A 14,081-nucleotide genomic window follows, 5' to 3' on the forward strand; every position below is an offset into this window, starting at 1 on the left:
TTTGAATCTGAATTGGCTTTAATTCCTTAATACTAGTTAATCCTCATGGCAGTATTGAAGACTACTTTGGTTGTATATTAACGTGATGAACTTACGTTGCATTTTCTTGGCTCTCTTTTCATTGTTGTTTTCTTGGGCAGTGTACCTCTGTTCCTCAGGCAGAAACTTTTATCCACTGACAATGATAATGCAGGTCTTTATTTGTTAATCTATTTTATTCCATTTCTTTAACTGTTAATATCTTCATAAAAAGAGTAATATGCTTTTTGTTTCTCCATAAAGTTGCCAGATCATTTAAGCCATCCTTGCTCCAAGTGTCTTTTAAGGACAGAAAAGGATGTGAGCTATCTGTAGTGGCAAAGACATATCTGTCTTTGCACAGTAGCACAAAAGAAGCAGAAACTGTGATACACAGAGATTGTGAGGCTTTAAAATTCTCCCACTCTGAATGCATATGTGAGCTGATTTCTTTTGTGCTGTTTTTGAGATAAAACAGGAACTCCATATTCTTTAATGCATTTCAGGTTATGAAGCAGGAAAAATTTCTTGGCTTTTAAGAAATTAGGAATACTGAGTGTTTGCAGCAATCTGAGCAGGTCTGTAATGGTTGTGAGCATCTGTACACATTTGAAATGCTTTACCTCTGTATTGTTTCCTATAATGAACTGGTCAATGAACATCACAAATTGTTTATCTATTTATATCTATATCTTGACAGATTACTGTTTATGAAATCCATTTAGCAAGTGAGGTTTTCCCATAAGGATGAAAAATGAAGATTTTAAACAGATTGCTGGAGAGGCTCTAACTGCACCTAGAGAGTCAATGTAATAAAGGTTTCTCTATATTAATATTACAAAAACCATTTATCCTCAGAAAATCAATATCACAATTCATCTTGGCATGACATTTCTCTTTCCATGTTTTAAAAGTCTGTTTTCCTTGATTATATATAATTCTGTTTTAATAAAACTCAAATATGTTTGACATAGAGTACCTGGAAAAAGTAGCATTTGACAAGAATACTGCAAATATTTTTCATATGATTAAAAGTTACTTATCTTTTAAAAGAATTGGATTTTTTCTTGAAAATCCATAATTGACTGAATCCTTAATTCTGACTGAAAAGCATGAACTATGCCTAACAATAAATCCAGTTCTAGTTTTTTGCAGTTAAAGAACATGATGCTTGTGATTACACAGAAATAATGTGTAATCCCGTGGAGCAGAATATGGTGAAATATCTGCTGTTATTTGCAGAATGAGGAGCCTCATTCAGTATAGGTGAAGGTAGGGAGCCTACACTTTTCCTAGAAGAAAAATGCAACAAGGAGAAAGGAACAGTCCCACCCTGCCAGGCTGAGAACTATCACTGTGACTATATGGGTGTTGAGTGTGATTGTCATGTGTGAATGGTAATCAAAACTAGAATAATCAGGAGACCCTTATTCATAAGAGGTGCAACAATATACAGGAGCAATAGGAGAAGCTTGTCTTTCTCTGTTTATCTATCAAGAAACTTTTGTTAACATCTCCCCCTACTAAATAATCAGTATGTAATGAAATTATGAAATAATAATAAAATACTGTCTTACTGAGAAATTTTTTTTTGTAACTTAACTGGGTTTAGTTAAAGTACTCTAAACAAAACCTCTATTTAAAGGGGGATTTGGTTGCCCTGTCTGTAGATGAAAAGACTTTTGAAAAAATTGCCCTTTTTTCTTGACTGTAAAAGAGAGCAAACTGCAGTATAGTGGCTTCCAAGAGAGAATGTATTTTATTTATTCTCAAAAGGATATTAGTCCATAAAACAAATTTGCAGCTTATTTTGCAGCTTTAGCTTTTATCAGCCTTTTTAAGGGTGTTGAATGATTCCCCAGGAGATCACACAGCACGAGCTGCTGTGGAGTAAAGGAACTCTAATACAGAGAGCTCTGCGATAGGCAGAAAATGTATGTGAAGAGTTTCCTTAAGCTTGTTTAAAAATCTGTCACATTTAATGCCTATTTCACTGATTATTGACCTGAATTTTAGTGTCCTAATGTGAAAACAGTTTCCACCTTCCCCTCCTCTTTCCCTTGCCTTAAAAAGCTGATACCTAAAGCATGATTGAACTCAGTTTTTTTCTGCTTTCATGAAGATAGTAGGAGACACAGACCAAGGTATGATGATGGTGACTGGGAAGATGGCAAAGTAACTTGTGTAAGGGCATCACCACATATTTCCTTAGGTCTGGTGAAATTGGCCAAGGAAAGATCAGCCAAATATAAATTGACTCTTGTTTAGTCTTAGGGTTAGCAGAATAAAGGGGGCAGAGCATGACTGCCTTGGGCTTCTCTGGAGTCTTCTTTTTGCTGCTTCATCACCTTGGGATGAAGGTGGCATCTGGAGTAATTTAAAATTCCCTTGAGGCCGATGTTCACTGGCATCTGGAGTAATTTAAAATTCCCTTGAGGCCGATGTTGCTTATGCCCTGAGGACTGGAGTTTTGCAGCTCAGTACAAGGGAGGGAAGTGCAGACTTCCCAGCATGTTTTAGCTGCAGTGTACCTTCCCACGTGTTTCCCTGACCATGGCTTTTCAGATCTCTTTTAGTCTGCAGCAATTAAAATATAGTGAAATTAGAATCTAAAGTGGGAAGTTTAATTTGCCATTGTTGACTTTGTTATGAGTAATAATGGCAGGCTGTATTGCAAGGGGTAGCATTACAGTATTTGTAGTAATTTGCTTTGCTTAATTTCTGATGTGTTCAAACTCTTTGAATATTTGTACAATCTGACATCGGTATCCATGCTATAAATGAGTGTCAGTGGGGAAATGGTGTATCAGGTGAAGAGTGAATTGATCACAAGAGGTTTCACATGCAAAAGCCAAAGGATAAATTAATCCTGAAAGTATTTTACTGGTGCTAGAGAGATTTACAGAATTGAAGCGTGGCATTTGTGTGATGCCAGTGCTTTTATTTTTTTTTGTTCTTTTTAATTTAAAAATAATTTACTTGTAGATTTAATTAATTATTCAGTGTAATTATTTCAAATTTTGTCCTTCAGGCTCCAAAAACATTGTGCTTTCTGTTAGAATATTAGTATTTTTGCTGTTTTGTTTCCTGTCACTGTTTTAGTCTGAGTTTTTTTCCTCTCAGTTTTGGTCACCATTCATTCTCCTTAATTCACAGCATGTAATTTTTTTCAACCTTAAGTTGCCTTTGGGGGCAAGAAATTATCAGTTGATTTCTTTTTTCCAACTAAAGCATAGTTTTCCCTGAGGTAGAAGGTTGCCTCTTTTGTGCAGGAGCCTCTTCAGCTGGTTACGTATGTATCACTGAACTCTGCAGCTCTCAAGAAAGGCTGTGTGAGTAAGAATGTAAGATTGAGTGCATAATGTGGTTATTACTGAACATTATTGTCCAGTTTGTGTATGGATCAATAAATATAAAAGCTCTTTAATTCTAAGCCATTTTTATATAAATTAGAATATTATTCTGGCAGTGAGATATTTATTTTTATAAACATTTCACTGCCAGAAATACTTTTTTGTAAGTTTTTTTAATCAGACTAATAGATTCTATGCTCTCTTTCAGACTACTTAACTGTTTATGATGCTTTAATTATGTTGCCCAAGAATCTTTTAACAAAACCCTACTGTGCTTAACTGAAGTGTTGATGTGTGTTGATGACTTCCTTGATTTGTTTTTGTTTATAGATGTCAGCACTGTAATTGTCATCCTGCAGGAGCCATTAGTGGGACTTGTCATCTTGTTACTGGACAGTGTGTTTGTAAACAATTTGTAACTGGTTTGAAATGTGACAACTGTGTTCCCGACGCCAGTAATTTGGATGTCCACAACCTCTTTGGCTGCAGTAAAAGTAAGTGGATGTTAGGTCTTAAAAGCATGTCTTTCAAATTAAAGTTTTTAATTGATTTAGTGAGTATTGAATTAGGTCAGCAGTAAATTATTCCCTCCCCACCCCCAAATATAGGGTGACTGAAGTTTGAGTGATTTTTACTGTATTGTAGGATTGTTTTCTAGAGAGATGTGCAGAATCCTTTGTGTCATACACACCTTAGGCTTGTAGTTTAACCCAGGGGATAAGGGTTAAACTACAAGCGACTGCCCATAGTTTCCTTGCACATTTTCTTTGTAGTGACTAATCCAGAGTTCATCTTCTAGTCAAGAATGCAACAGCATTTGTACAACTTACAGCTTAGCCCCCTTTCCTGCCACTGACAGGAGGCAGGACACCTGCCTTCAGAAGGTCTGAAGAACAAAGGTCTTTTGAAAAACTTCCCCATGTGATTAATTCCAAATGTTCTCCTCAGTGCATTGTAGCTTTGCCTTTCTCCTCTTGGGGCACTTTTTCAGTCAGTTTGGGAAAATATGTGATGTGATGTAAACAAAGCATCATAAATTGGCATGTGTGAAGTGGGGTCAATGCTATATTGAGGGTCAAATCATGAATTGTAATGGAACAAATTGCAGTGGAACATCTGGATATCAAGATCACCAGCACACAGTCTCCAAGCTGGCGGAGTTATTAAAGAAAAGGCAAAAGTATATGTCATAAGAAAATTCAGTACTTAAGTTGTCTTTGGGTCAATGTTCAGACATGGGTTTTGAGGGCATCATGCTATGCAATGCCAAACCATGTGGGAAGGAGCTCAGGTCACTCTGGAAAAGCTGTGTGGCACACCTTACTGCCAAACACAGTTAACAGCCCAGCCTTGGAAGTCCTGAAAGCAATGAGTGAGGAACTCTGCAGGGGCTAGCTGGACATTTTTGTCAGCAGGCCTAATTAATAATGGTCACACTGGTCATACTGTGAGAGCTAGCTCAGGTAGCCATGTGTAATGCAACAACAGGGTTAGACATTCCCAAGTTATCTCTGGAATATGCTTCTGGATCTTCTCTCAACAAAATATTTCTTTGTGTGTTCTACATGGATATTTATATGATATTCATAACTGTGATATGTGAAAATCATAGATTTGCAAGCAGAGATGTAAATGCACAAAGTAATTACAGGTAGAGACAGCTATCAGTTTGTATTTTTATTTAATTGTAAATCACTTTAAATTTCAAATAATATGCATTGTAGAATGCATGGCATTAAAAATGGTCATAAATATCCTATAGAGAATGATTTATTTCCAAAGACAATTTTTTTAGCTTTTCTCAAAGTTTGGAAGTATTTAAATAGTTTTGATTCCTTTTTCCCCATACTCTCATGTAAAAAGCACAGTATCTATTCATTGTTCAGGCAGTTGATTAGCTCGTTGTTTCTTTAAAAAATGTAAGATGTTTCAACTGAATGTGTAATAATAATAATACATGGCACTTTTATGATGCTGTTCATCTTCAAAGTGCTTTACAAACATAAGCCACCCTACTTATTTGTGTTGAGATACACATTGGATAAAGGTCAATAGCAATTTAACTATAAAATTGATTAATAATAGTATTACATAGAGAAATAATATAATAGATTTTAGTTAGACAAAAGTACATCAGGCAGTATTCTAAATGACAAGCGGAGTCCTCTTCTGGACATAGAGGATATAGCAATTGGAGTCTTTTGGTTATTCATACCAAAATATTTGAACTTGTTGCACGCATGTGGAGCTTTGCCTGGCTTGGCATTTGTAGTTATTTTCATTGCAGAACAGTATTTTGTTGACACATTCATTACTGGTTATAAGTCTTTGCCAAGGGAAGCAAAAGGAAGTTGCTGTTACTGTCCATTAGTGTTCTTTAAGGAAAAGACTTTTTTCTTCAGCAATTTTTCTACTTAACAGTATCTTAGATGCTGCACAAAAATGTACAATCAAGTACTTTGCTTACTATTTAAAATTTAAACCAGCAAACCTCTGGAAGCAATATGCAATAGTGTGAGACTGCCAGTGGAGAATGAAGGTGATGCTGGTAAATTGCTGTAATTTCTCAGGTCTTGTAAGTATATATTACATGGAGAGAAATTCTTTTAAATGCCAAAGGAATTTAGGAGCACTTGTTTCCTCTGATTCTCAAACTTTACTCCTGTAGAAACTTTAGCATACATTTACTTCCTAAGTGAGATGAACTCAAAAGTTGTAGATTGGCATCAGAACAACCTATGCATTTTAAGGGGAGATGATGATTATGTTCAGTTTAATCCAATGAATTCTAGAAATATTTTGTGCTATTTCTTGGCTGAGAGTCTGCAGTAGAAGCATGGCTTTTCGTTATCTTACTCTAAATAAAAAGCTTCATCTCACTTTCCAGATTTGTATTAAAAACCTGTATATAGTGTGCCCACTGATTTTGGTCTAAATCTCTACATCTATCACTTGTGTGGCTTGAGGTCCTCATGACATTTTCTCTCTGCAGCTTCATTCTTTGCTTCTTGTCTCTTGTTAGCTTGGCTGAACAGATTTTAGTAATTAACTTTTGGTGGTACTAAGCAAATATCCACATAATGAAGAGGATGATAGTTTATAAAAGAAGAGAATAAAATCCATGCTTCAAATCTTGATGTTCTCCTATAATACTTAATGTAGGGGAAGAAAGTTAATTGGGTGGTTCTGAATCTAGCTCCTGGTACCTTACTCCATGCGCTGATTTCTGTGCTGCCCTGGACTATTCTCATTCCTTGAGAAAAATGTTTTCCTCTATATCCACACTCCCTTGGTGAAGAGGTAGGGAAATGGCACAGTCTGCCTTTGATAGCAGTTACTATCTGCCAAAACAGACCTGTCTTGTTCTGTGCTGATGCATGGTGTAAGGGACAGAGAGTAGGGCTTTCCTCAGTGTAACTGGATTACTGGAGGTCCTACAGCAAGCTGTGGACTCATGCTCTGACCTGAATAATAACATAAATATAGAATCATGGAATCATCTAGGTTGGAAGGGACCTTTGAGATAATAGAGTCCATCCATCAAAACATATGTTTATGTTAACATGTGTGTATATATGTATATAAAGTTTAATTTCTGAGTATTAGCTACTATCTTAGGTAGGACCATGATTACACATTTGGATGACAAAAGAGCCATAGGAGAGATTTTGAATGCTCTTCCTTAAAATGTGAGGCACTTGGCTTTTGAACTTCAAGTTTGTTTTTCTCTTTATTGATACTAGTGCAATAAAGTAACACATGTTTCAAAGTCAATAGAGGTAGTAGGAGAGTCAAATTTTGGCAAATTAACATGTCAAGCTGATTTCTTAAACTGTTAGATACCTTAGTCTCATGGATTTGAATTTCACTGGAAACAAATGGAAGCCAATTACCTAAATAAACTTAAAAATTTTGCCCTTTATGTTTTTGTGATTTCATTATATGAAGTAAGCTTATTTTAACACTTCAGTAAAATCTGGACTTAGTTGGACTTTCCATTTGTATTTTACTTGAGGAGTTTATGCCTGGTCTGTGCTAAAATGGAATGAATCCTCTGAAAAAATAAATCCTAATTGAAGTAGAAACTTCAATAAAGCAACCATATAAATAAGTTCTCATTTTATAAAGATCTTGAAATACATTTAAAAGAAACCCCACCTGTTTGGAAAACACTTGCTTTATTTTGGGGTGGAAAGGGAGATTAAGTTTATTCATAATTTGTTTAAATATATACACTTTTTTCATGGATAAAAAGCGTTGTTGAAGAGCATTTGGATGGATTGGTGTAGTCTATTAGTGTCTTGCCCTGGTGACTGTACATTAACTCAAAGTGTTTTTTGGGTGAAGAATGCTCAGCAGTTTCTTTGCATTTTTCTCTAAATTTGTGTGATTATTGATTACCTTGATTTTTATATCCTCAGTTTTTGTGTATGTTTTAGCTCCTTTCCAGCAACCTCCTCCTACAGGAGAAGTTCTCAATTCCTCTGCTATCAATCTTTCATGGAGTTCCCCTGACTCTCCAAATTCTAACCGGCTTATTTACCAGCTGTATAGGGATGAGGAAGAAATTTATACTACTGAAGACTACCATCCTTATAGTAAGTAAGGCTGCATCAAAGATTTTGTATTTGTGTGTATATATCTATGTGTAGTGTTTCTTGGCTATTTCTCATTCCTGTCGTTATCATTCTCAGTTGTTTTGAATATATTATCCTGTTTCCCTTTAATGAGTTATTGTTCTGTGTTACTAGTTTTGCTTGAAAGGAATGAATAACTTAGTCTAAAATCTGGCAAATGGAATCACCCAAAATGGATGATAACTATTTTACTTTTTAATCTGAAAAACTTTAAAATTGACTTACCAAAAGTATTTATTGAAAATATACACAGATGCCAAAACCTATGAGTCAATGTCACATATAAAGAATTAGGGTGAACAGAAGAGACCATAATATGCTTAAACTTCTTTTTTCATCTTCTTGGTTTTAAACTGTTAACAGATAGGAAAGCTTTTTGTGGCCTCTAACTTTTAGCACCTTCTGTTTAGCTATCACTGTAGCTCCTGATTTGTCTTTAGCAGCACCACTTCTCTCATGTTGAGGCTTGCCAAGGGATCCTCAGAAGGCAGTCCTAAAGGATTCGACACTCTGTCCAAGCTGAAAAGGCCATTTTGTGCTAATATTGATCCACTTATCAAAGGAAAGGAGATGGATTTGGATACTGTTTGTATGTATACATGGCACACAAGTGGTTTTTTAAGAGGACGAGTGTGGTTTAATGCCACTAAGGTTTGACCTCTGTTCTAGGAGCCTCTTTAGTTTGTTGCAGTTTCTTACCAATGCAGCATTAATGTTTTGCAGAAGTTGAGTCTCTCTAGTTGTTGGTGTGTACCCTGGAGGGGAGAGAAAAAAAAAAAAAAGCTGTTTTTCAGTGGAAGCCAAGAACCTTTGGAATGCACCTCACATTTCTATGTTATGGTTCATGCTGCAGTATTACAGTTCATTACTATGTGGCTTATGTTTTGACTTTGGGCACTCTGCAGTACATACTGTGAGGAAAGGTATGTGACCCCATGTAAGCACGAGATGAAGTGATTGAGAGAAAGAAATATTAAAAAGTGTAGACAACTAATAGAGAATATTCCAACACCTTAATTTGGTTTAAAGGCCTAAGTTTAGTAAAAAAAATGAATTTTAAAAGAAAAGCTATGATATTTCATTGTTATACATCTATTTAGTAATGTATTTGAAACAGTGCATTGTTGAGGATGTTATTTCATTATTCTACCTACATTTCTTTCCCTCTACTTTGCAGAAAGCAAAAAAATTGTGGACGTAATTAACTGGATAAAGAGACATTAACATGTTTCAATTTAACAAAACATTATCTTCTTAAAAGTTTCAAAAGGCATTTTTGACATTTCCTGGAAATCCCCCTGATTAGTGATATTAAATCATCTACTCATGTTTGGATATTAAAAAAATATATTGGTAATGCTGACAGAATGTTTCCTAATGCTATTTTTTTCTTAGTATAGTTTGGAATTTGTAATGCTCATGAGGTGAGTGTACAACTGGATTAACATTATCTTATGGCTAAATTAGGGCTTTATAAAAAAATTTAACTTCCCAAGGAAAATTAATAATAATCAGCTTGGTGACCTGGATGATAGTATTGCAGAATGCCCAATTAAAACAGTGTTTTCTTAACTGCTCTGGAAAACCTCAGCCTCAGGTTTCCCAGATAGTCTTTGTCTTGAGGATAAAATTAACTACTCGCTCTAAAATGTGAAAAAAACCCCAAAGTTACTAACAATTTTGACTCCAAATTAAGTTTTATTCTAATTACTTATAAATGTAACTAAATACAAAATCATAAACTCATTAAGGATGGAAAAGACCTCTAAGATCATTAAGTCAAGTGATGAATCCAGCACTGCCATGTCACCTCTAAGCCATGTCTTCAAGTACTACATCTTTTTTTTGAATACTTCCAGACATCTTGAGTCTACCAGACTGCTAGACAGCTCATTCCAAAGCCTGACCACCCTTACCATGAATAATTTTTTCCTAATATCTAATCTCCTTATACCAAATACCCAACCTTCTCTATCACAATTTGAGGTCATTTCCTGTCATCCTCTTACTCGAGAGAAGAGCCTTACCCTCAGGCTGCAACCTCCTTTCAGGAAGTTTTAGAGAGGGATAAGATCTCTCCTGAGTCTCCTTTTCTTCATACTGAACAACCCAAACTCCCTCAGCAGCTCCTCACAGGACTTGTGCTCCTGACTCTTCACCAGCTCCACTGCCCTTCTCTGGACATGCTCCAGCACCTCAATGACTTCCTTGTAGTGGGGGCTCAGAACGGGGCACAGGATTTGAGGTGGGGCCTCACCAGTGCCAAGTGCAGGGGAAATCCTGCTGAATCTTCTACTGCTCACTACTAGCACTCAAGGAGGTCTCAGCAGCCCACTGTTGAGCTGGCAGCTGTTCCCCAGTCCTGCCTGAAGTACCATGGTTTGCAAGGTCTGAAGATGACGTAACGTGGTCTCATTATTGCTGGACTCCAGTGATAATGTTGTGATTGCTATAAGGAGTTAAGTACTGTAGGCAATTACTGGGCTGACTCTGCTGCTTTTGTGCTACAATATCAAAGGTTGAATATCTAGCAATACTCAGAGTTTTGTGGTTCTCTTCTTTAAGTTGTAATCAGGGCAGTGCTGGCTTGCCAGTGTGGATGTACAGAGAGAATGCAGAAATAGCTTCGGCCGCCACTTCATTTGCTTTGCAAAAGTTTATGCGTATCTGTGCTCTGACACATAATATATTAGTCAATGTTAACTATTTCTTAGGGCAAAGAATGTAGGGTGTTGTGGTTGTACATAAATTCATACTGTGCTGTGATGACTAAGATGTGTAACTGCTTCTGGGATATGCACAGGAGCAATTAATGGCAATTGGTACTATAAAGATGCTAAAAAAACTACTAACTAAGAATAATGGAAAGTAGGTGTGGCAGCAGCTCTCTGGTCACAGAGAGCAACAGATAACTTTCTCAGGCATAGTGCTGGGAAAAGTCTGTGAGGAGATCAGAGAAAATAATGGAAAACAATTCTTAATCTTCACTTGCTGGTATTGTCAACATGTGGAATGTGTTATGGAGATTTGTTTATCAAAGGGTGGTTTCTTAATTAGCCAATGGTGATGGTGCTTGGATTGGAGGACCAATAAGGTCCAGCTGTATCATAACTGTTTGTAAAAGAGCAATGGGTTTCTAATAAAGATATATATGGTCCACCTTCCGTGAATCATGGAGTCCATGCCAATTATTACCTGGCCAGGGGCCCATTTTCTGGGACAAGCTGGGGGGAGGAAGGTAAATATAAGCTTTGTATATACCTTTTTAATAATTCTTTGCACTTTTGTTTCACTCCTTATCCAAGATCAAATGCTTTTCAAATGAGGTTTTAGGCATTGTTGTAGAAATGAGGAAGTGAAAGCACACAAAGTTGAAATATTTGGTCTTATGCCATCAAATTAATCAAAAAAAGAGGTCTGAAAGTTTGCACAATGGTTTGGGGTTTTTTCCTTAATTATATTCTCTAATATTGATGCTGATTTACATTTGAAATAATTATTTTGAAGAAAAAGAGGAATGAGAAGATAATTGTATTAATTTTCATGATTAAAGCAGGAACTAGAAGTTCAGTGGAAAAATAATTTCTCTAATGATGCTAATGTGCAGGGGAAGATTATAAAGGATAAAGGGGACCTTTTTTCCTGCTAAAAAAACCTGAGAAGTTGCAATGTTTATAATCTCAAGAAGGTCATGTGGACAGGCATAAATATGTATTGGATTAGAGCTGGACAGAATTTAGGTATAGCAATTAAGATTATTTTTAATGTGTTAGATTGATACAATTTTCTTCTCACCTGTTTGTTTCAGGTGTTCAGACCTTCACCGATGTCATTTTAGCTCCATATACCTTCTACTCCTATTATATCCAAGCCAGCAATGTTCATGGTTTTACAAGAAGTGACTCAGTGACATACAGAACAAAATCTGGGACACCTGTGGGAAGCTTGGATTTAAATCCTGTCTTTCCTGTTAGTCACCACTCTGTTTTACTTTACTGGACAAGTGTCTCCAATGACTCTGGGCCCATAGAGAAATACATTTTGACTTGTACTAGCTCGGTTGATCTGCAGCCTTGTGGTCAGTATGAAGGCTTAAAGACTTCAGCAATTATTTGGAATCTCATTCCATTTACAAAATATGTTTTTTCTGTGCAAGCTTGTACTAGTGGAGGCTGCTTAAAGAGCCAGCCAGTAACTGTAGTTACTGCACAGGCTCCTCCAGAAGGGCTACACCCACCGACTGTGGAAACCATCAGCTCAACAGAACTGGCTGTGGAATGGTCACCACCTGAGAAGCCAAATGGTAGGATATTGTCTTTACTTTTGTCAGTCAAAGTCTTTGCAAGGGAAAAGCAACATTTCCTCAAATCTCATTAGAATATCCCTGTCCATGCACCATGCACTGAGAAATGAAGTAAGGCATTTTCCTAATTTGCCTATATGCTATTAAGTGTATCCTCAGAGTCTGTGTTTTATTCTTCCAGAGTCCAGAAATCCACTGACTGTTTGGTCCCAGATTTAGCACTCAGTGGCATCTGCTGCAGCAAAAATCACATTTATAATCAAACATTTACAGTAAAATGAATTTTTTCCTAATTTGCCAGATTGCTTAGTTCAGACAGATGTGGTAGTATTGCCTGACAAAAGATAAATAAGCAGATAACAGTTATGGAAAAAATATAAGAATTAACAGAGAAGTCTGTTTTTGAAACCATCCGTCATGTGCAGTAGCCAATTCTATTACCAGTATAACTTTGTTAGGGATTAGGTGATTGCCAAGAGTTGCTGGTCTAACTTGTGTAATAATATTTTAGGTTTTTGAAACTGAGAACACAGCTGTTGTAGGATACTTCTGTGATACCACTAATTTTGTTGGTAAAACTATCTTTTAATATGTGAGCAATGGAATTTTGTGAACTTGCACTAACGTGCACAAGTATTTATGCATGTGAAAACAAGCATTTTTATCTGTTCACAGAATGGGTGTCTGTCTTTGGGGAGCTTGGCTTTCACTTTGAGCATCTAATTTTCCACCTCTTTCCAGACTGGATAGGAAGAATGCCCACACAAGAATGACTGTGTGTTTAGAGGGGCAGTTTCTACAATGCAGGTCATGATGTTTACTGTTGGCACCTCAACCTGTGTCATACACTCTTCATAGTCCATAGCCATGACATGCATCTAGTGGCCAGCACAAGCAGATTTAAGCAATATTCTCATATTGCCTCGATGTCTGGTCAGATTTCCTGTTCTCTCCAAAGACAAAGAGAAAAGCTCTTTCTCCCAAGCAACCTCTCCAGTTTAGTGCATGAATACAGACCCAAATGCATAAATTTTATGGCAGTTATCTCTTGGCTTTACAAGAAATCTCTGGTAAGATTTCTTAAGATCTTAAAGTTAAACTACTTTCACCATCCAGCCTAAATAATGTATTGCTTCATACCACAACACTGACTGTTTTTTTTACTCCAGAGTGGTGAGGCTTTCCTGTCCATATAATAATTTTGCATTGATATAAAACTGATGTACATGTATCTCGTATCCAGTAGGAGATACATGCACATATCCAGTAATATGTTTTAAAATATTGGCATTAAAATAATTAAAATGTCACTCAAAAGTTCTCTTTATCTTAAAAAAAAAGAAAAGAAAAGTAAAAAGAATTTGGTATTTTAGTAGAACTCCAAATATCATTTAAATTCACTTTTTTTTCCTGGCCTTTTCCTCTAGGTATAATTATAAGATATGAACTTTACATGAGGAAAAAATTAAAATCAGCTTGGAATTTTCTTCCTCCTGAAATTCGTATTTTCCAAAGCAGTGGATGGCTCAGTCCTCAACCAGTTGTGGAATCTCAGAATGAAAATGCCTTGGCTCCACCGCAGACCAGTACCACAGTCATTGATCTGGAGCCATTCACAGAGTATGAATTTTATGTGCTAGCAGTAAACATGGCAGGTAGCATATCTTCAGATTGGATATCAGGACGAACAGGAGAGGCTGGTAAGCACTGGATTGAATTTATTTGACAGAAATGAAAGGAAAATGTAATTAGCATGTATTCTTAATTTTC

The 14,081-nt window shown here is 36.3% G+C and overlaps 1 protein-coding gene across 1 annotated transcript in view; it reads left to right on the forward strand.

Annotated features, from left to right (window-relative positions):
• USH2A (usherin) overlaps positions 1-14,081 on the forward strand; it is a 375,341-nt gene that overhangs the window by 70,117 nt on the left and 291,143 nt on the right. Inside the window, exons 15-18 of the mRNA XM_066546427.1 lie at positions 3,702-3,865; positions 7,811-7,969; positions 11,817-12,311; positions 13,739-14,011. Of these exons, the coding sequence (XP_066402524.1) occupies positions 3,702-3,865; positions 7,811-7,969; positions 11,817-12,311; positions 13,739-14,011 (1,091 nt within the window). The remainder of the gene's footprint in view (positions 1-3,701; positions 3,866-7,810; positions 7,970-11,816; positions 12,312-13,738; positions 14,012-14,081) is intronic.

The sequence above is a fragment of the Molothrus aeneus genome, chromosome 3, assembly GCF_037042795.1.
Source record: "Molothrus aeneus isolate 106 chromosome 3, BPBGC_Maene_1.0, whole genome shotgun sequence".
Taxonomy (NCBI): Eukaryota; Metazoa; Chordata; class Aves; order Passeriformes; family Icteridae; genus Molothrus; species Molothrus aeneus.